The sequence below is a fragment of the Pelodiscus sinensis genome, chromosome 1 (genome assembly GCF_052426305.1).
Source record: "Pelodiscus sinensis isolate ZL-2025 chromosome 1, ASM5242630v1, whole genome shotgun sequence".
NCBI lineage: Eukaryota > Metazoa > Chordata > Testudines > Trionychidae > Pelodiscus > Pelodiscus sinensis.
The window spans coordinates 289,918,695-289,943,511 of NC_143052.1; the positions used below are offsets into that span (position 1 = coordinate 289,918,695).

General features: G+C 40.2%; 1 protein-coding gene across 1 annotated transcript; it reads left to right on the forward strand.

Annotated features, from left to right (window-relative positions):
- Window positions 1–1,279: 1,279 nt before the first annotated feature.
- Window positions 1,280–24,817, forward strand: TNFSF11 (TNF superfamily member 11). Its single transcript, XM_006124392.5, has 5 exons — window positions 1,280–1,923; window positions 7,284–7,451; window positions 19,484–19,532; window positions 19,615–19,713; window positions 22,232–24,817. Exons 1-5 carry the CDS (start codon window positions 1,678–1,680, stop codon window positions 22,651–22,653), a joined length of 984 nt encoding a protein of 327 aa, XP_006124454.2. The 5' UTR covers window positions 1,280–1,677; the 3' UTR covers window positions 22,654–24,817.

Genomic DNA, 24,817 nt, shown 5'->3' on the forward strand with positions numbered 1-24,817 from the left:
ATCTCCTTCATATCAGCTACAGAAAAGACCAATTTAAAGAATTAATTTAACTTCTCCACCAAGTTCTTGTCTTCTTTAAGTGCTTATTTAACACAATGAACAGCCAGTGGCCCCACTGAATGTTAGGCAGATTTCATGCTTAATTATACTTTTACACTTGACTTGCCAGTTTATGTTCCTATTTTCCTCAATAAGATTTGACTCTGAATTTTTAAAAGACGTCTTTTTATTTTGAAGTTTCTCTTCTACTCTGCTGTTTAGCCAGGGTGGTTATGGAATCCCCATATCTGGAGGGTTTTTAAGAACACGTTCGACTAACATCTTTCCAGGAAGTTGTATGTTTACTCCATCCTCCTGCTTCAATGCAGGGGCTGGACTTGATGACTTGCTGAGGTCCCTTTCACCCCTATATTCCTGTAATTATATAATTTTAACATCGGGATTTAGAGCTACAAAAGCAAGTAAATTCTTAACTTGGACAGGCACAACCTTTTCCAAGTGCAGAACATTAAGCTCTCCAGTAACACCAAAGGTAAAACTTTCTTTTGTTGCTTGTCTTTCTCAAAGTGGCTTTGTCCACAAGACACTGTTTCCTGTCATTCTTGCTTTGTTTCTCAGATTGTCCCTGTCATTCCTCTCTCTCTCTGCAGCATCCCGAAACTTACTTTTACAGCATAACAGACCTTAGACACCTGCCTCTTCTCAAAAATTTCATAGTGCTTTAAGCCTCTCTATGTATCAGTTACCTTCTCCATTAATAATAATGTGTAACAACCTAATAAGCCTTTTGCAATGTTCAGGAAATCAAAAGCTGCTATAAATTGTTTTTATTTGATCATTCTTGTTTTGTTATGCTAATGGAATGCTCTTTAAATGTCTGGGCTTTTTTAGAGAGGTGTTTATAAATTTGAACAATGAATTAGCTGATAGATTCAAGGCTATTTAAGGAATCCTTGGTCAGCAGCACAAATTAGGATTTCCATCCTTTGCAGTACTGCAAATGGACTAAAAGGGACTTGGCTATGTGTTAAATTTAGATGGCAAAATAGGGCTTGAAAATTAGCCATATCTAGCGGGACCCAGTCACAATGTGAGACGTTTGGGAATTTTCTGGTAAGCGGATGCACAGACTGATGTGTCTGGTGGCAAAGACAGCTATTTTAATGGCATGATTTCTGGACTTGCGGTCAAAGTTTCACAAGGGCTGTTGCGCTTGAGGGGTGTGACTAACTTTTTGAAACATCTTTCCTGTTTCGAGAGGGGAGCAGAAACAAGCCTGTCCCCGCCACTGGAAGGCCCGGGCAGAATCTCGGGGCTGGATCCGGGCTTCGGGGGCTCCTGGCTGTATCTGCCTGAGGATTTGGTTGGCTGGGCTGAACACCTCTCCTCCTTAAGCAGCGGAGGATGCGTGGGGCAGAGGTGCTGCTGATCCCGAGCGCGCCCGGGCTAGCAGCCAGCCTCGCCCTACCTGCAGCCGGCTAGTGCCAGGCGCCTAGACGCGGCTATAGGGTCCAATCCCCCCCGGCGCTGAGAGAGGTGGGCGGGGCCGAGCAAGGGCCGGAGCAATCCGATTGGCTGTCGAGAGCTGCCCCAGTTGATAAGAGCGTCAGCCCGCGGGCGCTGGGCGCTGTTGAGCGTGGGAGCCTGCCCGCGCCGCCTGGAGCCTGCCCGAGCGCCATGCGGCGCGCCAGCCGAGACTACACCAAGTACCTGCGCGGCTCCGAGGAGCTGGGCGGCGCCGCCCACGAGGGCTCCCAGCAGCCGCCGCCCTGCGCGCCGCCTCCGCCGCCGCCCTGCGCGCCGCCAGCCCACCCGTACTTGCCGCCTCCCGCCTCCCTCCGGACCCTGCTGCTCCCGCTGGTGCTTCTCGGGCTGGGGCAGGTGGTCTGCAGCGTGACGCTGTTCTTCTGCTTCAGAGCCCAGGTAGCGCCCTGAGGAGGTGGGATGAGGGTGCCGCTGGCTGCCTCTGAGGCTGGGCAGAGGAATCGGGGGAGGCTTTATGGGGACCTACCCAGCCAGGGGGTGGCTGTTTTTAGAGCTGTGGGTTGAATAATCTCCAGCAACACCCGTAATGTCCTAGTTTGAAAACCAATGTTAAGCTTTGGTCCTGTAGCCAGACACAGTAAGTTGAGAACCTCAAAGTCTATGGCTGGGGTTGGCAAATGCTCGTTACGTGGCTTCACGACCACTTGAATGGCTCTTCCACAAAGTTTGCTGTTCAGACCTTTTCACTTGTAAGTTAACTACATCCTCTGGGGAGAAAGCAGAGCCACAGGCAGGGATCGGGTGAGGCAGGTATTTGGACATTAAGACCCAATGGTACCCCACATTTTTGGGTGTCTTATGCAACTGGGTATCCTGCCTATGGGTAAGGACAGCTCTGTCTTCTGGGGCTCTGCTCCCTGCAAGTATTGGGTTATGCTGACACAGGCTGCTGCTTTACATTTCTTGCTCTCCATGTGCCCTTGATCTGGGAGCTGGGGTGGAGGAAGGTGGGCTCCAATAAATGCAGGAGTCAGTGGCCTGGAGTGTGACCTAGGCCAGCTGAGTTAATTCATTTCTCGCTTGGGAAATAGGCTAGTTCAGGGCAAGTTAGCTTGCCCACTTCTGTTTCTTACCATTGACATGCTGAATAAGGGGCACCCTGCCGTTGGGTGTCCATGTGCGCTGCACTTAAGTCCCAGCAGGGTGTGAAAGTTTGAAAATAGGCATCATAATGTGAAGATGGCTCTTTTCAGGTTACCCAAAACATACAGATAAATAGGAATTCAGAAAGTAAGGGGAATAAATTGAACAAATCTAAGGTAGGCTGGTATATCAGGCTCATCATTGTGCATTTATTGGGTATTAGAGAGCAGGTAGGTGAGTGGCTTTTATTGGACCAATTTCTGTAGGCAAGGGAAACACAAGTTGGTTCAGACAAATATTACCTTACCCACCTTAGTGTCTAATATCAGTGGGCCATCACAGTTGCAACAACAGTGTATACCATAATGGAATATTTGGCATGTAATTCATAATGGGGCACCAGAGCTAACTTTGGCTATTACGGGTTCTTGTGCTCGTTAATATGACCCTAACATACAGTATTTTTCTTGTTGCACAGAAAAAACAGGGCCCCGAGGCTGAAGACTGCATTTTATTTAAGCCAACTTTGAGTCCTCTTTGGAAAATAACTATTTGCATACTGGTACAAGAATTGTCCCAGGATTCTCTTTAGGGACTACTTTCTTTTGAATTTTCTGCTGCTGCTCTTTAATGTGGAACTTGGTGTGTAATGGCTGGCAGAGGGCAAAGATACCTTCTGTAACTGCTTAGCTCATTTCCCAGGCGAGAACAACTAGACTGCCCTACCAGGCCACAAAAATATGGCAAATTAATGTTTTAGATTGGGCATGCTATGCATGTTACAACTGAGCTGCAGGGTGATAGGATGGGAGGGGTTGGGCTACAAAGTTATGCTTTCTAGTGGTTTAAGCTTTTAGAAAAAAAATGATTTTTTTTCTTGGAAATTACACTGCATTGGTCGGATTCTTTTACATATTTTTTTGCCTGATACTGTGAACTTTCTCAAAGGAAGTGGGGGGGAGGGGGCTGACGTTTGCTCTTTCTCGGGGTGAAACTAAAGATCAGGCTCTTTCAAGTTTGCAAAAAAGAGATTACTATTTCAGAGTAGGTGGACTAAAGATGCTGTAGAATCTGTTTATGTAAGTTGTACCGTCCAAAAGCTGAAGAGAAGTTTCAATTAGGATATTAAGTAGTTATATGTATAGTATGAATACTAGCTTGTCTTCATAGAAATAGTGCTTTTTTTCTCCATTTGAAGTCAGTGAAGTAGACATCTTTTTTTAGGTCAAACTTTAGGTAGATATACTTGCTCTTGGGCTAATACAATATAGAGCCACCTACAGATTAGATGCATTACAGATGCATAAACTTTTAAACAAGTAATTAAAATAAAACCAATGACTGTTCAAAATTTATTGTAATATTATTTGTTTTTTGTTACTTGCACCTACTTATTCATTCCTTTCTATTTTCAATTATTGGCAAATGCTTTGCATTTGTTAGATACCTTTAAAAGATATGTATGACCTGTTGCAAGCTTGTACATACATAATTGACTATACTTTAGTTGTGTGATGGTTCGTTGTTATACCCATTCTAAAATAGGTTCAAGATACTTGTTTCTTGACCGTGAAATAGACTAATGTATACAGTAAATCATTACTACTTCATGCAGGGCCCAACAAAACTCCCATCAATGAAAATACTTCTATAGACTTCATTGTGAAATTGAAGCATGACTTTTGACAAGTATAGCTTTAATTTGATATACTTCATACTATACACATGTACTTTTTAATCTATTTTAAGGTTATGTCGGATTAATAGTAGGAAGTCTTCAGAATACTTTTCTCAAAGATGCTGAACTACTCAGCCAATAGTAGTGTGAATTACCCAAGTCTGAATTAGAAAGTATTACTGAACACTTGGCAAATACACCTTTAACACAAGACTTTTGTTTCCCTGTACACATTTTTCAGGTTTCTGCTACTATTCTGGGAGTAAGCTAACCAACTAGTGGATAAATGAGAACTGGCTTCTGTAATTTGTTTGAACTTTCACAAAGCCTTTGTTAAAGGAGTGTCATAGAAGAGGCTCTTAAGGAAATCAAATAGTCATGGGGCGAGAGGTGAAGTTCTTTGAAAACCAACCATTTATTCCTGCTGTTCTGCCTTTTAGCCCGTTTCCATTTATCAATGTGAGGTAACAATAGCTAATGTCCTGTACTAGGTCAGATGTTCAATTTAAAAAAGTTGGAAATATTTTATTTAAATACCTTTGGAAGTAAAGGTTTTTTAAAGACAAGTTTTTTAGTGATAAAACTAAAACTTTTTCCAATTACCATGGACAATGTTTTGGACTTTGTGTCCTCCCTTTCTCTGCCTTTTGCCCTTTTTCTTTTGGCCACTAGAAGAGGGATAGAGAAGGAGGAAAAATGAAGCTTTCATTTTTTTCAGAAAACTTGAAATTTGTAATAAAACATACTTAACCATTTTTCACCATCTGTATAAATAAATGTATAACTTTGGGTCAGGTGTGTGTGGAGCAGTAAGGTGACAAACTTCAGTGTGATATGTAGGTTAATCAGTCACTTCAGCGGAGTATAATGTGCTAGAATGACGGACATGTGTTGGCAGGGGACATTTACTCTTGACAAATGCATGGGGATGTATATTGGAAGGAAAAATGTGAATATTTGTACATGTTGCTTGATTCTGTTGAGTGTTACCACTCACAAAAAAGTCCACGTCATTTTGTGAAGAGATCAGTGGAAAAACTCAACTTGTTGTGCAGTGGTAGTCAAAAAAGCAAGCTGTTAAAATTTCTAACAGGATAGAAAATAATACTGAAAATATAGGAATGATATTCTTTTGAACTGAAAATCAATGATTTTTGATATTTTATTGTGATTAATTCCCAGTGCTTTTTCTTTGTTCTCCCTGAAGTTTTACAACTTCACCAGAATAAGTTAAACTAATCCTGTACTTGCTTTCAGAGCTATCAGTAATCCTATACATTTCTCAGGATATCCCCATAACCTTTCCAACTACAGTTGCAAAGATATTCTCCAGGGTATTGTCCAATAGTATCTAGTAAATAAATTAGGATAATCCAGATTCCTCCTTTAATACAATTTGCTCTTTATTTGTTCAAGCAAAATTCCATTTGACACATGATTTATTGCCTATTGATGTCTATGAAGCCATGCTGGAGATGAACATGACTTCCTATGTACTGGACCTGGTCCCCTACAAAGTTTGATCTCCTGCATTTGTTATAACACCTATGTTAACTTTTTTCAGAAGCTTTTTTGTTTTTGATTACATTAAAAACTGCAGGAGTAACCTCTTGGCAGTAGAGATTACTTACTGGAAAGTAAATACATATTTGCAGGAGCCCAAAGGACTAATAAATAAAAAATAAGTTACTATATTGTATACAAGAATTTGAAGGGAGGGCTACATAAATTAGAAACCCAACCTCCGATAATACCTTGGGCCCCTTCGATAATCCCAGTCTATATTTATTTACTGATGTTTGGCAACTATTGGTAAATGTTAATTTGTTAAAATTAATTAAAATAATGGTAAAATGTTAATCACAAAATCAAACTTTTGTTCAGTTTTTTTATTCTAGGTTAGCATGAATCGTTTGTTTTCATTATGCATTCTAAAGCAATTGTCCTGCTAACCTTACCTCTGGTAGTCTGTTAAACAAGTTAAAAGTACGAAACTTTCTATTGATCACACATTAAATTTGTATGATTCTGTGTTCACTCCTGAGTATGAATGAAACATTTTTTGTTTAGGCTGCTGAAAGAAGGCTGCTTTATTTTCTTCAGTAAGTAAAATAAATAGTTTTAATTCGACTAAAATATGGTGCTCACAATAAGTTCCAGTTACGCTTTTAAATAATGTAGAAAAAGAACTGCTCAAAATTTGATGGCAATACATTCTAAGTGTATGTTTCAGTATCCTAACACATTCCATTAAGTTAATTCAATCATATAAATTAAAACCAAAAATACTCTTTAATCTTTCATCCTTCTGGTAATATAGGAGTGTTCTGCTTGCCATGTTTTACTGAGTTTGAAAGTACAATGTATTGTCGTGAACTGCTTCAGTTCATCAAACAGATAAAATTCACATACCAAACAGATAAAATTGACTTTACCACTTCGAAAATGTTATTCATTTTTTTAAAGCCGTTTAATGTAAAGATACTGATCCACAAGCTTGATTAATCCATTTTGTTTGTAATTGCCCAGTAATTACTCTTGGCACAAGATCATTCTCTGTTATCAGATTCCAAATTTACTGATCATTTGTCTGATTCATTCCAAACTTATTAATTTTTATGGTCTCTGTTCCCTTTGCTGCACAGGCAAAATATTCCCCCTTCAATATTTCATAGACACCTGTCCTATAATCTTGTTATCTTAATGTGTATCCCTAGCACAGCATGCTCCTACTATATCTGAAAAAACATTGAGTTTATCTGGTTTGATTTATTTTAATATAAGGTATCTGTGGTTTTGCTTACCATTACTTATATTGTGTGAATAGAAGTTGTATGTTGAGAATGTATTTTAGAGCAGTAAGTGGTAAGATTAGTATGAAATACACTGAGTGGCATACAAGTATACCTTTTGGTTATACTGAATTCATGTCTATGGATAAACTTTTCAATTATGGCTGTTCTTAAATCTATTTCAGATGGATCCTAACAGAATTACAGAAGAAGACACTCACTGTCTGAGAACACTCTTTAACCTTCAAGAGAGCACAGATTTACAAGAGGCAGCAGTGGAAAATCAGGAAGCAAAATTAATGTCCGAATCATGCAGGAGAATGAAGCAGGTTATTCAAGGAGCTATGCAAAAGGTATGTGCACCCTGAGATTCAAACTAATATTAAAACTTGAGTGAGGTTCTCAAATCCTGTGAGAAAAGAGGTAAGTGTTTTTGGCTTGGTTTTCTTGGAGAGGAAGGAGGTAACTTTATTATCTATTTCACAAAATTAGTGGTTGCATTTAAATTTTAACGTCTCTAGTATTTTGTTGCCTTTGTTCATGAACTCCTTGGCAGTGGGTCTGCATTTCAGTACGCAGACTAATGGTGCTTCGACTAGCTTTTTTTTTTAAGAGAAAGAGAGGGAAGTTTGGATTTCCCCAAGAGGAAGAACAATTGTGGTTAGTTGATTTGCCAATTTGTAACTAAGGATAGTCCAGATGGTAGTATTTTATTCTACTATTTTTATAGATTTCCCAGCATTTTGGTTTTGAGAAAGTTAGGGTATCTCTTATAACTTTAGTCTGACTGTGTCCCTGGTAACTTGGATGTGATTACTTTCTTTTGCCAAATAAGATCACCAAGCAGAGGGTAGGTGGGCATGCAAAATACTAGATGGAAGCATGTCCTCTCATTTCCTTCTGGAGGGAATGGCACATCTTCCAACAACCTCCTTGCCCTTTGTGTGTGGAGTGGGATTTGAAGAATTGGACTCCCCATGTGTGAGAACAGCTCCTGTTCTCTGTACAGAGAATTCAGTCTCCTAATGCCATTTCTCATGTACAGAGAATTCAGTCTTCTTAATGCCAGTTCTCGTGTGGGGACCATTCTTACTGAAGTATAATGGGCACCTTATAGATCCAGTGAGTGAGCTGACAGCATTGAGCCGAGTGCAGAATAATTTAAGAGCAGTGGGGAAAATGAGGACAAATACAAGAGAATTATCCACTGTGCCCCTGGAGGAGTCCCCCAGTCTCCATACCTTCAGGGCCCCCCTTACCCTTCCTATATTCTAAGGGTGCCAGCTCCATCCCTTGGGAATCTGGACGTGGCTGTTCCCAGGGTGGAACAGCTCTTGAAGTACGGCAAGATACATAGCAGTCCTCTTGTCAGTCACTGAGGATATGTATCTGGTAGGAAGAGGTTAAGCCTAGCACATCTTTGCTATAATTTCTCAATGTGAAATTGCATGAAATTACATGTGACGTTGCACACATGCCTATGAGCACAACCTTGTGTTAATGAGTCTGAACAATGTAATAAGGAAGTCTTGATTGGCATGATAACTAGGCAGCTTTTGTTTGTCTTTTCAAGAGTTACAGCTAGCTCCCAAATACTGATATGGCTAATGTCTTTTAATTTCCATAATGAGTTTGAGAGGATTGTCAGAAAAAATTGGACTCAACTGTATTATGTTGTTTTTCTTCTAATATTTGCTGAAATCGTGTGTGTGTGTGTGTACACTTTAGAGGAAAAATAATTTAATGGCACGAGTTTGTTCGCACACAATATATATAGTTCATTGCTCTTTCAGAGAGCTCTGAATGGGATGTATATTCAGTAAGTGAATGAGAAGTCCTGTTCACTGCTGGCTAATCAACAAAGGCATTGGCTTTAGTGGAAGCTGTATGCACCTTCATCCTGATGAGGTAGAATGAGTCTGGCTGATTATTTTGGCAAAAGAAATTTTATTGTTCTCTTAAACCAATGACTTGACCAAAATGATCAGATTTTTATTTTATTTGAACACCATAAAGGAGAATATGTATATGACACTGGGTAACCAGGTCTGTATTTTGGTTCAGTTTGGCCCTATATTTTTGATACCGAGGGAGGCAAGTCAAAATAAGAAAAATAAATGCTACCTTAGCCTCAGGTGCATCTCTTCAGCTGAACAAGCATATACCCCAGATATTAAAGGGCCCATGTTAAGGTAAAAAGCATGGGTTGGATTCTGTGGCCTCATCCATTTCCATCTGTGCTGCTCTGGTAATGCTAAGTGGCTGGAAATTGCGTGGATCTTTCTTGATTGTTTCTAGTCTCTGGTGTAAGATGCTTACGGGAGGCATGGATGGAGAGCATTGCTTTCCTATCAGAGAATTTTGCCCCATGGATGTTTTTAAAAACCACACTTCCTTATTTGCAATACTAATTATACCATAGGTTGCTGAAAGGCGACATAGTAAAATCTGTGTTCTTGTCATTTATGGTATTTTACTTTTTGCACTTAACTTAGTTTGGCCAATGAAAATAGACTGGTCAGTTTCATTTTGCATGCAAACAGTTGGTATTCTAGTTTTGTGTGTGTACTCGAATGTATCTACATATGTTCCTTGCATATGCATAGGTTTCGTGTTTACATTTACTACAAGGCCTAGCCTGACTGTATTTTAGTGCACCGACTAAAGTCATTGGGAGTTCAATTGCAGGGTAGAGCCCAAAACATTTTCCCCTTAAATATTAAAGCATTTTCTAGCTAATTGTTGTTTATGCCTGAATTACTTGACACATTCTTAGGTGATAGAACTTTTGCTTAGAGCAGCATGTTCAGTAGTGGTGTACTAGTATTCTTTTACAAACCTCAATAATATACTGCTAGTCCTTAGTGTAGTGTTTCCTCATAACAGATCAGATTTTGATCGTGAGTACTTGTGCACATCTGGAGTAACTTTATCATCAGTGGACTTATTTTAGATTTACGTTGTTGCAGCTGAGATCAGAATGTGGTCACACAGCTTTAGGTAGACAAGTAATATAATTTTCTTGTTTGTGGTTTCATGGTTTGGTTTGGCTTTATTTTTTTTTTTTCATGTAACCCTAAAAGCCCTTTGGCTGTCCAAATACACTGACCACACTTTCTATAAAGACTACCCTAAGTCTGGCAGTAGAGAGATTGACAAACATGTAGCTGGGGTCAATCCGTGAAGTAACACTTTTTTGGCAGTGCTCCCAGACCTGGCAGCTTGGAGTTCAGGCCTAAACTCGTCTCCCGCATACAACAAAACACTTCGCTGCTAGGACCTCCAGGATAGTCCTTGTGAAGACCTTTTTATGCTTCGCAAACATTGTGAGCACACAAGGTTAACAACAAAGTGCTGGAGAGGCCAGGTTTCAGAGTTACAAGTTGTCTAATATTTGTGATCCTGATCCTGCAACCTCTTCCATTTCAGGTACTAGGAATGCTAATACTAAGTTACAGGTCTGGAATATTTACTGTAACTTCTGGAGAATATTGGTACGTGTTAGGGATGTAAACGAGGAGTTGAGTACACAATTAATTGATAAGCCTAGGCTTACTGGTTAATCTTCTCTACTACACTCATTTCCCCTGATTTGCTGCCTCTGTATCAGAGGCAGCAGGTAGGGCGGGGCAGAGGAGAATGCCATAAAGCAGCCTCTGCCCGTGGCAGGCCTGGGCTTGCTGCAAAGAGAGGCTGCTTCATGGGAGGTGGAGCAGCCTCTGTATGTGTGAATCATAGAATCATAGGACTGGAAGGGACCTCGAGAGGTCATCGAGTCCAGCCCCCCGCCCTCAAGGCAGGACCAAGCTCTGTCTACACCATCCCTGACAGATGTCTATCTAACCTGTTCTTAAATATCTCCAGAGAGGGAGATTCCACCACCTCCCTTGGCAATTTATTCCAATATTTGACCACCCTGACAGTTAGGAATTTTTTCCTAATGTCCAATCTAAACCTCCCCTGCTGCACTTTAAGCCCATTACTCCTTGTCCTGTCCTCAGAAACCAAGAGGAACAAATTTTCTCCTTCCTCCTTGTGACACCCTTTTAGATATTTGAAAACCGCTATCATGTCCCCCTTTAATCTTCTTTTTTTCCAAACTAAACAAGCCCAGTTCATGAAGCCTGGCTTCATAGGTCATGTTCTCTAAACCTTTAATCATTCTTGTCGCTCTTCTCTGTACCCTTTCTAATTTCTCCACATCTTTCTTGAAATGTGGCACCCAGAACTGGACACAGTACTCCAGCTGAGGCCTAACTAGTGCAGAGGAGAGCGGCAGAATGACTTCATGAGTTTTGCTTACAACATACCTGTTGATACAACCTAGAATCATATTTGCTTTTTTTGCAACAGCATCACACTGTTGACTCATATTCAACTTGTGGTCCACTATGACCCCTAGATCCCTTTCTGCCATGCTCCTTCCTAGACAGTCGCTTCCCATCTTGTATGTATGGAACTGATTGTTCCTTCCTAAGTGGAGCACTTTGCATTTCTCTTTATTAAACCTCATCCTGTTGACCTCTGACCATTTCTCTAACTTGCTAAGGTCATTTTGAATTATGTCCCTATCCTCCAAGAAGTTGCAACCCCACCCAGTTTGGTATCCTCTGCAAACTTAATAAGCGTACTCTCTATCCCAATATCTACATCATTGATGAAGATATTGAACAGTACGGGTCCCAAAACAGACCCTTGCGGAACTCCACTTGTTATCCCTTTCCAGCAGGATTTAGCACCGTTAACAACAACTCTCTGACTACGGTTATCCAGCCAATTATGCACCCACCTTATCGTGGCCCTATCTAAGTTATATTTGCCTAGTTTATCAATAAGAATATCATTCGAGACCGTATCAAATGCCTTACTAAAGTCTAGGTATATGACATCCACCGCTTCTCCCTTATCCACAAGGCTCGTTATCCTATCAAAGAAAGCTATCAGATTAGTTTGGCATGACTTGTTCTTCACAAACCCATGCTGGCTATTCCCTATCACTTTATTACCTTCCAAGTGTTTGCATATGATTTCCTTAATTACCTGCTCCATTATCTTCCCTGGGACAGACGTTAAACTGACTGGTCTGTAGTTTTCTGGGTTGTTCTTATTCCCCTTTTTATAGATGGGCACAATATTTGCCCTTTTCCAGTCTTCTGGAATCTCCCCTGTCTGCCATGATTTTTCAAAGATCATAGCTAAAGGCTCAGATACCTCCTCTATCAGCTCCTTGAGTATCCTGGGATGCATTTCATCAGGACCTGGTGACTTCCTGACATCTAACTTTCCTAAGTGATTTTTAACTTGTTCTTTGTGTATCCTGTCTTCTAAACTTACCCTCTCTCTGCTTGTATTCACTACGTAAGGCACACCTCCAGACTTCTCGGTGAAGACCGAAACAAAGAAGTCATTGAGCATCTCCGCCATTTCCAAGTTTCCTGTTACTGCTTCTCCCTCCTCACTGAGCAGTGGGGCTACCCTGTCCTTGGTCGTCTTCTTGCTTTTAATGTATTTATAAAAGGTCGTCTTGTTTCCCTTTATTCCTGTAGCTAGTTTGATCTCATTTTGTGCCTTTGCCTTTCTAATCTTGCCCCTGCATTCCCGTGTTGCTTGCCTATATTCATCCTTTGTTAGTTGTCCTAGTTTCCATTTTTTATGACTCCTTTTTTATTTTGAGATCATGCAAGATCTCCTTGTTAAGCCAAGCTGGTCTTTTGCCATATTTTCTATCTTTCCTACACAGCGGAATTGTTTGCTTTTGGGCCCTTAACAACGTCCCTTTGAAATACTTCCAACTCTCCTCAGTTGTTTTTCCCTTCAGTCTTGCTTCCCATGGGACCTTACCTACAAGTTCTCTGAGCTTATCAAAATCTGCCTTCCTGAAATCCATTACCTCAATTGTGCTGGTCTCCCTTCTACCTTTCCTTAAGATCATGAACTCTATTATTTCGTGATCACTGTCCCCCATACTGTCTTCCACTTTCAAGTTCTCAACTAGTTCCTCCCTATTTGTTAAAACCAAATCCAGAACAGCTTCTCCTCTGGTAGCTTTTTCAACCTTCTGAAACAGAAAGTTGTCTCCAATGCAGTCCAGAAACTTATTGGATATCCTGTGCCCCGCTGTGTTAGTTTCCCAACATATGTCTGGATAGTTGAAGTCCCCCATCACCACCAAATCTTGGGCTTTGGATAGTTTTGTTAATTGTTTAAAAAAGGCCTCATCTACCTCTTCCACCTGGCTAGGTGGCCTGTAGTAGACTCCTAGCATGACAGAGTGAAGTTAAGACAGAGCTGTATCACAGGCAGCAGTGTGGGGCAGCAGGCAGCAGGCAGCTGGTGGAGGTGGGGAACGGGCTTTTAAACTGGCTCACCTTGTGGACCAGCTCCTGTCTGACACTCTGCAGTGTTGCCTCTGATAGAGACAGCAGCACAGGGTGGCAGGGGACTCCTTGGGAGTGAGGCCAGAGCACACTGCTGCCAGCCCTGCCCCTGGGGACTCTAATTTCCATCAGTTACTCAGTTATCCTAATGTGGGTACTTGACTATTCAATTAACAAATATCTAACAACCCTAGTTCATGTACTTTCTATTTTGCTTGCTTCCTATCAAACGAGTTCTTGAAACTTGTGAATTTCCTGCAAGATTATCAGAATCTCTTCCTGGTATCTGTTTGTTCTTAAACAGCAGTAGTAGCATTAAAGATAGCACCATAAGGGATTACTGTTTATATATATATATGGATGGATGAATGTCAAAAGGGTCCACTTGGCTTTTAAAAGCCTGGTTGTTTTTTCCAACATTTACATCTTTGTTCCGGATTCTGGGAACTGAAATTGCACAAAGCCTCAGAATATTATACTGAAATAACACATTTTTTAGAAAAGCTATAACATTTTCATAAACATAATTAGACTTCAATTCATACATCAGGTGCTTTTGAAAAGTTTACTCATTGTAATAGGTGTAATACTTAGCTATTTAGTTCCAGTAAAGTGGAATTAATTCCCAACTCTCCAGGAATATAAAGCAACCTACCTCTTGACTTGTGAAATGTTAACCCCTGGAATAAATTGCCTAGAAATGTTGTGGAAACTCCATCATTGTTAGACATTGTTAGATATCATTGTTAGATTATGCTTGGTCCTGCCATGAGTGCAGGGGACTGGATTTGATGAACTTACAAGGTTCTTTACAGTCCCTATGATTGTTAGTTTAGAAATCTGGCATAAACCCCTTAACAGCCTGCTTTTATGAATGCTAAAATTTCTGTTCTGTGATGTTTTTCTTTTGGGCAGTGTGAAAACTCAATGTTTGATTCATTTTGGCTTTTAAATCTTCCCTGGTTAGTACTGAAAACTTGGGGCAATTTAATAGTTGCTGTAGAGCAAACTAAGTTTAATTTCTGGATAGTCATTGTGGTGGTTGCTATGTTTATAATAAGCCCAGTCATACAAATAGTCATGTTTAACTTTACTACTGTGAGTAGGCCCATTGAAAATGTAAACACATGAAAGCATTTCATGGGCTGGGGAGTTAAGTTTGAGTAGGTGAATGACTACAAAAGTAAAAAAAAAAAAAAATTACTATTTTAAAAGGAAATGGTATATCTTAAAGGATATTATAATAAACTGTTAAGGTCTGGTACATTGTTTATACCCAAGTTTAAGTTTATAGCATTAGACTGACTTCAAAAATAATCTAAGAGTGGGAGTAATTTGGGGGGTTGCTGAGTTCTATTCCTGCTTTGTGCAAATTCTCATTGTATTGAGTTTGCTGTAAACATTAGAAGTAGAATTGTGAAGTGAATAAATCTGACAGGATCCCTTAGTGATACTCGGATCTCAGTGGTGCAGGAGCCAAATTGTAAATCAACATTAATAACAAGAGCTACAGTAGTGTGAATTGTTTCATTTACTGTAATCTAGTATATATTTTAGAAATGTGCATCTGACTCTATCCATCTATGAATGTTTGTTCAAGAACTCTTCCTCACTGGTAAGAAAGCTAGGACCACCAAATTGGTATGCAGCTTTCTCTTATCATAACTTAAAGCAAAGTCAGGGTTCAGTTATGCAGGAATCATGGGATGTGCATGGAATTTGATGGCTTCTCTTAAAATGGAAAGGGGGAGGGACCGTTATACTGCAGAAGGAATGCAGGGAAGGGCCAGAGATGGGGACTGGGAGTGCATTGGTTTGGGCATTTGGCCAGCAGGGGGCAGGAGTAGAGAAAGGGACAGCTATCTACTGCAGTATTTCTCAACCTTTTTTAACAAAGTACCCCTTCAAAAAAAAAGTACCCCCAGTACCTACAGTTTTCAGTCACACAATTTTTTTCTACCATTGCAACACATTTATTTAAATAACTTAATTCATCGCCCGCCTGGCTACAATTTTTGGATGTAAAGTACAAAAACAAAGCGCTGTAAAACTTAAAACAAGCATTCCATTTTCTCCAAATGTTAGTTGTGTTGACATGCCCCCCAGATTTCTCTAGTACCCTTAAGAGTACTCATACCATTGGTTGAACCTCTCTAGTCCAGCACCTTTGGGACCTGATGGTGCCGAACCAGAGAATTTGTCGAACCACAGGAGGTCAATATTGTCTAGCTGCATTACTAACACTTCCTTTTCTTACTGAGCTCTTAGAAGACATTTGGGACAAATAACAGCTAAATAACAGCACAGAAAACTGAGCCAGAATTGTTGGCTGTAAAACTTTATGGGACCATGGGAAATTTGGCCACTCCCATGAGAAGTGGCCATCCGGCTAATTGAAAACATGTTTGACTGCAGATGTTCCTGGACAAGGGTGCTGGACTAGAGGGGCTCAAAATGTACATTTCAGAGTGTGTGTGTGTGTGTGTGTCTGTCCACTAGCTGGGGGGGACTGACCCCTTCCCCAGCTGTGCTTGCTGTAACATTGAGGGGGCTGGGATAGTCCTCTCTTCCTACATACTGAACCCCTCATCCTCATCCCTACCCCAGAGCAATGACTTAAATGAAGAAAAACAAAAATTAAGGACTCAAGCAATGCCAGGTAAATATAATACTAGCTATTTGTATTGAATAGCATAATGAGAAATACTTAAAAATGAGAAGTCCTGTGGCACTTTAGACTACATATGATCATGAGCTTTTGTGGGCAAGATCCACTTCATCAGATGAGTTGGAGTAGAAATAACAGAATCCAAGATCTATCGAACAGACAGATAAGTACTTGTAAATTGTAGGACCTATGTTAATGAAGCTAATTAAAGGGGCTGACATCCCAATCATAGCTTTATGAATATTTACTGTGTTTGTATAATGATTCACAAAGCAAAATGAGTGACCAAGTGTTATCAATTACAGTTGGCTAAATTCATAGGAGAAGCATTCTTCTTAGTTGTGAATGTGGAATAGTAATTAAATCACAGTGTTAATACCATGTGCAGCAAAGAGGTGCAGGAGACATGTTAGAGCCCCTTGTGACTAGCAAGGCTGTCTGAGTACCACTGGGGTAGATGATACCTGCTTGGCATAGGGCCAAAAGGATTTGTCTCCTGTGTTGGGTATCCTCTAAAATCCTAGCAGTGATTTCAGGGAGTGCAACTTCATGAGTGTTTTACTATAGCTTACTGTACAAGGAAAGGCACTAGTTTTTGGTGTGGTCTCTGAAGAAACATGCAATTTGCAGTAAGTATACTTCCTAATCAACTGAACAGTTACTAATCCCCTCAGACAAATGAATGCAGGACCCCAGATTATATAGAAGGGGAAAATTACAAAGTAAATACTTCCATGCCTCTGAAGCAACACAAAGGGTTTATCCCCCTCTAGGGAAGGAGGGTTGGAATTGGGGTGCTGGAGCCAAAGGGCATCTCCTATATTTGTATTGTCGTATTATCTCATGGATTCTCTGAAGTAAAGGCATCTTAGGACATCCACAGGAGGGTCTTCATTGTGCCCTGTGGTGGCATGCTCCCTTCAGGAGCCATGTAGCTGTTGGCACAGGTAAATATTTGATGCATTGTCATTCTTACCCCTTCAAGTGAGGTAAAAGGGGGAAGGGGGGATGACTAGGAGGTCAGTGCAGTAGTTCTTGTCACAATAGGTCTTTGCTTGTGTCTGGTCTTGACACCAGCTTATGCAGATCCACATTTTCTAATAACTGGCATGAAAGCAGAAAAAAGTGTGGGGTAGGTGGCTGAATTACAATTTTCCTATCAACGTTGGGGAGGGAATGCTTTGCAACTTTAACAAATAAAATTAATCCGCTTCTTTTCTCAGCTATACAGCAAAAGTGTCTTATCTATAAACTCATCAGCCTTTCAGCATAGCTACTTAACTTTGATAGTCATACGATGACTTTCATGCTGCTGTGGCTTTCCATTTTGGTTTAGCGTTTATACACCTACTGAATTATCTGCTGAAAGGGGAAAGTGAGCATATCTATACACAGAGTACCTTCATTTAATTGTGGTTGCAAGGTTACTTAAGTGACTTCCCTGATATATAGAATTAGTGTTACATCACAAACTCCACAAGATGGCAGTAAGTCAAATACAATAGAATATTGCTAATTGGGATTAATATCTAGGAGATCTGTTGCAAATGTTGAGAATGGCAAGAGAACAAACATTAAAAAATAATTATGCATTATGAAATGCACTTGGTTACTTTGGTAGCCTCTGTCCCAAAGAATTTAGACTAAAGGATAAACATACAGAAAACAGGGACACATTGAAGAATCTGAGTTGAGGAATTGATTAGGATGTCCATGTCATAAAACCTCAGATTTTCATGTATTTGGTGTCCAGTTAGTACAATAATACAACTAAGGTTGGAGTTCCTATGTGCTAGGCACTGTACAAAACCAGTCCTGACGGTCTCTGCTCCAAAGAGCATGCCATCTAATTACATGAAACATGAGGCTGGAGAAGGAAAATTTTACTCCTGTCTTAGTTCCCCACCTAAGGCACTGAGTTTGACTTGCCCAAGCTTGCAAAGTTTGGGCCAGAGCTTGGACCTGTACTGTGACTCCGTTTTGTGACTTACCCACTTGTTAACAATTTCAGCGTCTACTCGTGCAGATGTTCAGGGATGGAATGTTGGAGAATGACTCTTCAGGAGCATAAGTGGCAGCTTAAATACCTCTTGGCTGTGCTATGCCTGGCTCTGGTCAATACGTAGCTTGTTTTCATTAATATTGAAATTTGCTGAGTTTATTTAACATTCTTTCACTGCATCCACACTGTAGCCTTCTTCTGCAAAAGCTTATGCAAATGAAGCATGGAGTGGAATATTGCCATGCTTTATTTGCATAATTAATTAGCAGCTGCTTTTGTGCAAGGGGCTATTGCGCAAAAAGGAGCTGTGTAGATGGCTCCTTTTTGCGCAAAACCCCCCTTTTGCGCAAGAGCCATTCTTCCTCTTTTTTTTTTTTTTTTCAGGAAGAACAGCTCTCGAGCAAGAGGGGTTTTTGTGCCAGAGCCATCTACACAGCTCCTTTTTGCTCAAAAGCCTCTTGCACAAAAGCAGCTGCTAATTATGCAAATGAAGCACAATGATAGTCTACTTGGCACTTCATTTGCATAAGTTTTTGCCGAAGAAGGCTACAGAGTAGACGTTGCCTTCCAGGCTGTTTTTGGGTCTTGAATAGCTGTGCAAGTTGTCTTACCCATCACATTCCTGCATGCTCTGCAAAGGGCCAGAAGCACTTGCAATCCCTTCACTCATTTGTGTGCAGGGACAGCTGCCTGCTAACTGTCCGTAGGGCATAAGTCATCCTGAAGGAAGCAAGATCAAGCAAGATCATTGTCTTTCTGCAGCAGCTCATATAAATGGCCAGTTGTGAAGGAGAGAATGCTCTGCTAATCGCCAATAAAGGCTGGTTTAGCCAGCATACTCAACCTCTCTGAAGTCTTCTGAGCATGACTACATGATGCCCCGAATGGCACTGACCCCAGCTATCTGTTGCTCTGTATTGCACAATATTCTGTGACAAATTTACTTTACTTTGCCATTCTGATCATTTATACTTACAGAAAAGCATTAACTCTAACCATGGTAGCAATAAAAGGCTGTAGTCATCCTTTCAGCATGATCTTCAGTTTTTTGACTGTACCACTAATTGTATAGACTTAAGCTCTTGTGAAGCAAATATAAGCACTATCATTCCTATTTTCCGTTTTCAGAAGTATTGGCCATAGTGCCCCCATTATAGAAAGAAGCTGTAAGTTGACCCCTGTGTTCACATGTGTCCTGGAAGCTTGAAACCATATATTCCAGACACTGGAATACCCAGTGATGAAGAATTATTTCAAGACTCTGTAGTTTAATAACTTTTCTGTGATAAGGTTTATCATTGGGAACATGACTATCATAATAGCTGTTTTTCATTTTAGGAGGCACAGCGCATTATTACTGAAAGAGAGCCTCCAAGATCAGGAAAAGGTAATGACTGGCTTATAATAAATATTTGAAATCCTACTAAATTTTTTTTTCTTAAGTAACAATTCCTTTTTTTCCCCTCTAGCTATAATGGGAACATCATGGTTTGATCTGTCCAATAGAAACAAACCTGAGAAACAGCCCTTTGCACATCTCATTATTGATGATAAAAATATTCCAGCTGGTAAGTTCAGTCTCATCAAATATTTCTGCAAGACATGTTGGCTGCTTTACAGTTTTAAACAATACATAAAGCCCTGGGATGAAGACTTTTAAAAATGGCTAGTGATCAGGTCTAGCAGCAGAATGAAATACAAAGGGATAGATTTTTAAATTGGAAGGCTGTAATTTTGTTAACTGTAATGGAGGTCCTATTCCCTCCCTCCCCGAAACAACAGACATCTGAGTTCAGCGCAATGCAAAATGGCTGCTGTACCAAATAACCAATATCCAGGCATTTTTTTGTCCATCTTAGCAATGTTAGGAGCCATGTCTCTAGGAAAATAAATAACTGGCAATGGGTCTTTAGTGAATGGTGCTAGCTCCCCAAATGCATACAACGGTCAATACTGCAAACATGTTGTTGTTTGCTGAAAAATATTCTAATGTTTAATACAACACTGATATGGCTTTTGCAAGGTTGCCATGGACAATGCAGCTAAACTTTGTGAGGTGGATTACAGCCAGGCTGTCTCACCAAAAGTGAACCGATTTGTTACTAAATTCTTTACCCCAGGGTGACAGTCCCCAATACAGAGAGGCCAAAAAGAGATCTTACTGTACCACTTCATAATATTTCTTCAGGCCATCTCTGGACATATGTTCTAATTCCACCTACATCTGGCACATCTCGTTGTACTCATAATGGTGAATCTAGTGTCCAATAGGGTCTCCAAAATGACACCCCTAAATCTTTTCCAAAAAATCCTTCCATACTATTCAGTATTTCCTCTTTTTTTTAATCATGGTGACAAAGCATTGTGGTTCCTTAACTTTTAATTTGGCAACTTCCAGGTACGTACAAAAGCCATACCCAGTTTACACATAATTTAGCTGACTTGTATTTACCTATAACTACTTTGAAATAATGTGTGGCCCTTGATTACTTGTAAGAATACCCTTAACCATACAGTTTAACCATACAGTTTACACTTCACACTTTTTGAACAAGGCATTTTAAGTTGTTCTCTCGTGGCACTGCTCTGCCACCTACCCCAATAAAGGAGGAGTAGAACAGAAAAGGCAGAATTGAGACCTTTCAAAGTTTTGGCCCAAGCAAGGTGGTATGGGGGCATCATTTGAATTCCCTGCCTCAGGTGCCAAAATGTTGTGGGCCAGTCCTGACTTCACATGAAAACAATTTATGTACAAGTGGCTAATATACCTTGTCTCCTACCTCCATTCCCCAACGTTAGGATGTACTAATGAGGAAGAAGAGTAATCCAAATAAGAAAATGGATAAACCAGGAAAAAGAGGTGCCTCTTGCACAACTTTAAGAATATGCCCAATCCTAGGGTTACATGTATTTCCGGGAATAATTAATTCCATTGGCAAAATCAAGTATCGCTCCCTCTGGTTTGATGCACATTAGTTAAGTTAGGCAGGTTTACAGGTAATCCATGTAAATACATGTTTGCTTCTTTTCCTCTCCCTTCAACCTGCACCCATTTTTTTTCATATACTAGTTGCATTAAATTAATGAAGATTATAAACTTTTCTGGTCAGGGATGGTCTTTTTAACTGTGGGCTAGGTACTTTGAAAACTGAGCCTTACTGTGGCTTCCTGGTGCTACCACAGTACCACTCAAAGGGGTCTGGTTCAAAGAATACCTTGCCTCTGGGTCTTGTGAATCTTACCTATGGGACAGTTGCTTGTGTTCATATGGAATGCTGCTGGCTCAGAGGAAGAGAATCTGATACAACTGGTTGGCAAGGCAGTAGGGCTTTGAGCAGTAACCTTTTATATTCATCGCCATAGGTGTGCATGGCTCTTTGCAATCCACCAAGAAGCTAACCATTGTTGAATTGCACACACTGGAGGTGGAATCTATATCAGGGAGAGATGAAGCGGAGTCTTATAGAAGGGCTGAGTGAGTCATGCAATGAGTACATGGTTGGGTTAGTGCTGAGTAATAGTGAAACATGTTGTGGTGGTGGAGCGCAGTACTTGGTAATGTCCTGATGAGAGGTCATAACAATGGTTGCCTTGATTCTATCAAATGACTGTGTTAATACAAACCAAAGCATTTAAGACTTTAAATAAAAAGGAACAAGTATTCTTCCTTGGCCAGTGCAAAATCCACTTTATTTAACAAACATGTTTTTTAGTTGGGACAGTTTAGCAACTGATGTTGCTGCAGGATTTGTCAGATCTCCTTATTGGTGAAAGCCCTGATGTCCTTATTCATGCTAATAGAAGATACTCCAGCAATGGTGGGCAGGAGCTGCTAGTTATGTAGTAGTAGTCACCATGGGAGAAGAAACTTCTTCCTGTCTGTGGTGACTGGCTTATTCTGAAGCCAGAGGGTTTTTGCCCTTTTGGCTACAGAGTTTTTTCTCTCCTTCACTTTCTGCCCTTTACTACCTTCTAAACCTTTGTTACTGATACTAACAATCCAGCCATAGTATCTATAGTATCTCTCAACTTGGTAGAAAAAGTTTGTGAACATAAAGTAACTGTGCTAAACTTTCTTTCCCCCAGGAACACGCAAAGTGAACCTTACATCCTGGCATCATGACAAAGGCCAGGCAATCTTATCGAATATGACCTTCCGTGATGGAAAACTAATAGTCAACCAAGATGGGTTTTACTACTTGTATGCCAACATTTGTTTTAGACACCATGAAACTTCAGGAAACCCAATTAAAAGAGGACTTCAGCTGATGGTGTACATGATTAAAACAAACCTTAAAATCAAACGCTCTGATGTCCTGATGAAGGGAGGAAGCACCAAATATTGGTCAGAAAATTTGGAATTTCATTTTTATTCTGTAAACATAGGAGGATTTTTTAAACTGAAGTCTGGAGAAGTAATAAGTATCCAGGTATCAAATCCATCATTACTGGATTCATCTCAAGAAGCAACTTACTTTGGGGCATTTAAAGTAAGGGATCTAGATTGAGTCTCAATATTTTTCAATTGACATGTATTTTTAAGGACTTTTTTAAAGTTTAGCAGTTTATATAGCTGGATCAGAGACCACTAGGAGAGATGAGTGAAGACATTTTGGGGCCCAGTTGCATCTGTATAACTAAGAATATCACTCTTCAGGGTGAATTTTGCCCTAGACTTCATAGGGAGTCTCTCAGAAATATGAAGGCAGAATGACATAATGGGCCTAGTTCTGATCTTACATCAGTTTCATACCTGTGTAACTCCACTGGCACCACTGACTTTTACACTGACATAATTGAAATCCAAATTGAAATCCAAATCTAGCCTGATGTTCTTATGTCTTTGAACTGCTAGTTCTAAATTCAGTTCTGATATGCCGTTACCCTATTGACTTCAGTGTAAATATAGGCCACATTCTGCCTGTCCTATATAATTCCTTTGGGGCCCAGTCTTGCAAGTTGCTGAATGCTGACCCTGATCTAGCAAAGTAACTGTTTGTAGTAAACTTAAGTATTTGCATAGCCCCACTTACTTAAATGGGTCTAGTTACATACTTAAGTGAAGCATGTGCTTGCTTATTTTGCTGAATTGAGGCGAGAGTGGTCAGTCTTTGCAGAAGTGACCCCTAGTTCAGAAGGGCTTTTAGGGGATCTGATCTGACTTACAATTAGTTTACTTGCTGTTATAGAAGACCAAGTCTGATTATCATTGCACCTCCAGTTACATATGAAGAAATCTGAAGAGTTAAATTCCTTTGACCTGTTACATTGTGCCAGAGCCTGCAAATACTTTTTAAGAGGCAAAATATGTATGTTTAAAGTCTGTGTAATATTTAAAGTTATATTTCAGATGTAATGTTTTGAGCAAAAAATTGTAAATTGTTTTATAGTATTTGATACAAAATATTTAAAACCTCTTGCTGTGTATATATTTAATGGTTTTTAGCTGTTTTTAATGTACAGTCATGTTTAACTGGTGCACTTTGTTAATCCCAATGGGAAAAATTGCAGCTAAAATTATTTGCAATTAGCAAATATAATATATTATTTCTTTGTAATTTAATACATTTTTGTTAAACTTGTCAGTATTATAGAAGCATCAAACTGTCCTAATTAGACCAGAATGATGATCACCAGCTCTTTCAAACCTGCAAGCTAACTGACATTACAAAGCTGACATTACTAAAAAGAGTACATAGTGGGAGACAGAAATCTGCCAAGTGTATTTATGTAATTACCAAAGTCATCTTTTCCTACAGCAAATTGTAAATCCTGAAGTAGAATTTTTTTTGTAAAATACCAAACACAATGTTACACTTCCTCAGAGGCTAATTTACCAAAGAAACCAAACTGAATTCAGGAGCATTTATTTTACACTGTACAGTAAACATTTTCTTTGTTAATATTTTGTTACAAAATACATTTCTAAAGAAAAATGGTGTGGCTTCTTTTTTGGCATTTTGGTGCATCTCTGACAATCTGCCAGGATGATTTGAAGTTTGAACCTGGCCAAGTATTAGTGGCAGGAGTAGAGGAATTCAACCCTCCCCTGCTCCACGGGGTTTCAGTTGAGGGCTCTGAGTAACAGTTGAATTGTGCACTTGCCTGCTCCCTGGGTCACTTTTTATTCCAGCTTCAGTTCCTCCCCTGGTCTGCATTAGGATTACCTGGGCCATCCCTTCTAACAGCTCTCCAGAGGGCTTTCCTCCATCAGTAGTGGTCCATCACATGTGTCTCCTTGGGTGAAAGGCCTGTGGCTGCTGGTGGTGGGACCTGGTCCTGACCATGTTTAGCTCCAGCAGTGAGTGTCTGTGTTGGAGCTTTTTAGCACATGATTCTTGCCCTACCCTGACTGCCTAGAGACTGATCTGATCTGATGCCTTTTCTGAGCGGCACAGCTAGGCCAGTCCTTCAGGACTGAGAGCTGCTTATTCACCCTTACGCAGTTCACCAGTCTGGGGCTTGTGCACCTGGCCACATGCCTTTCCTCAGGTGGAAGGGAATATATTTGTGCTTTTTCCCAGATGGTGGCATTCAGGCTACAGTGCATGGTGCTCTCATGATCTGGTTGTCCGTGTCCTCAGTTGGCTAAACTATGGAGCAGGGTGTGATCCATAATGAATAAGGAGTTTTCTAGTAAGTATTAGTGTAGGGCAGAGGCAGGTAATAAGC

What these genes read in the sequence shown, in the direction of transcription:
- TNFSF11 (XM_006124392.5), top strand. Translation starts at nt 1,678, where the DNA reads ATGCGGCGCGCCAGCCGAGACTACACCAAGTACCTGCGCGGCTCCGAG. An exon ending in TCTTCTGCTTCAGAGCCCAG is followed by an intron (nt 1,924 to 7,283) that starts GTAGCGCCCTGA and finishes AATCTATTTCAG; the next exon opens with ATGGATCCTAACAGAATTAC. An exon ending in TGATAAAAATATTCCAGCTG is followed by an intron (nt 19,714 to 22,231) that starts GTAAGTTCAGTC and finishes TCTTTCCCCCAG; the next exon opens with GAACACGCAAAGTGAACCTT.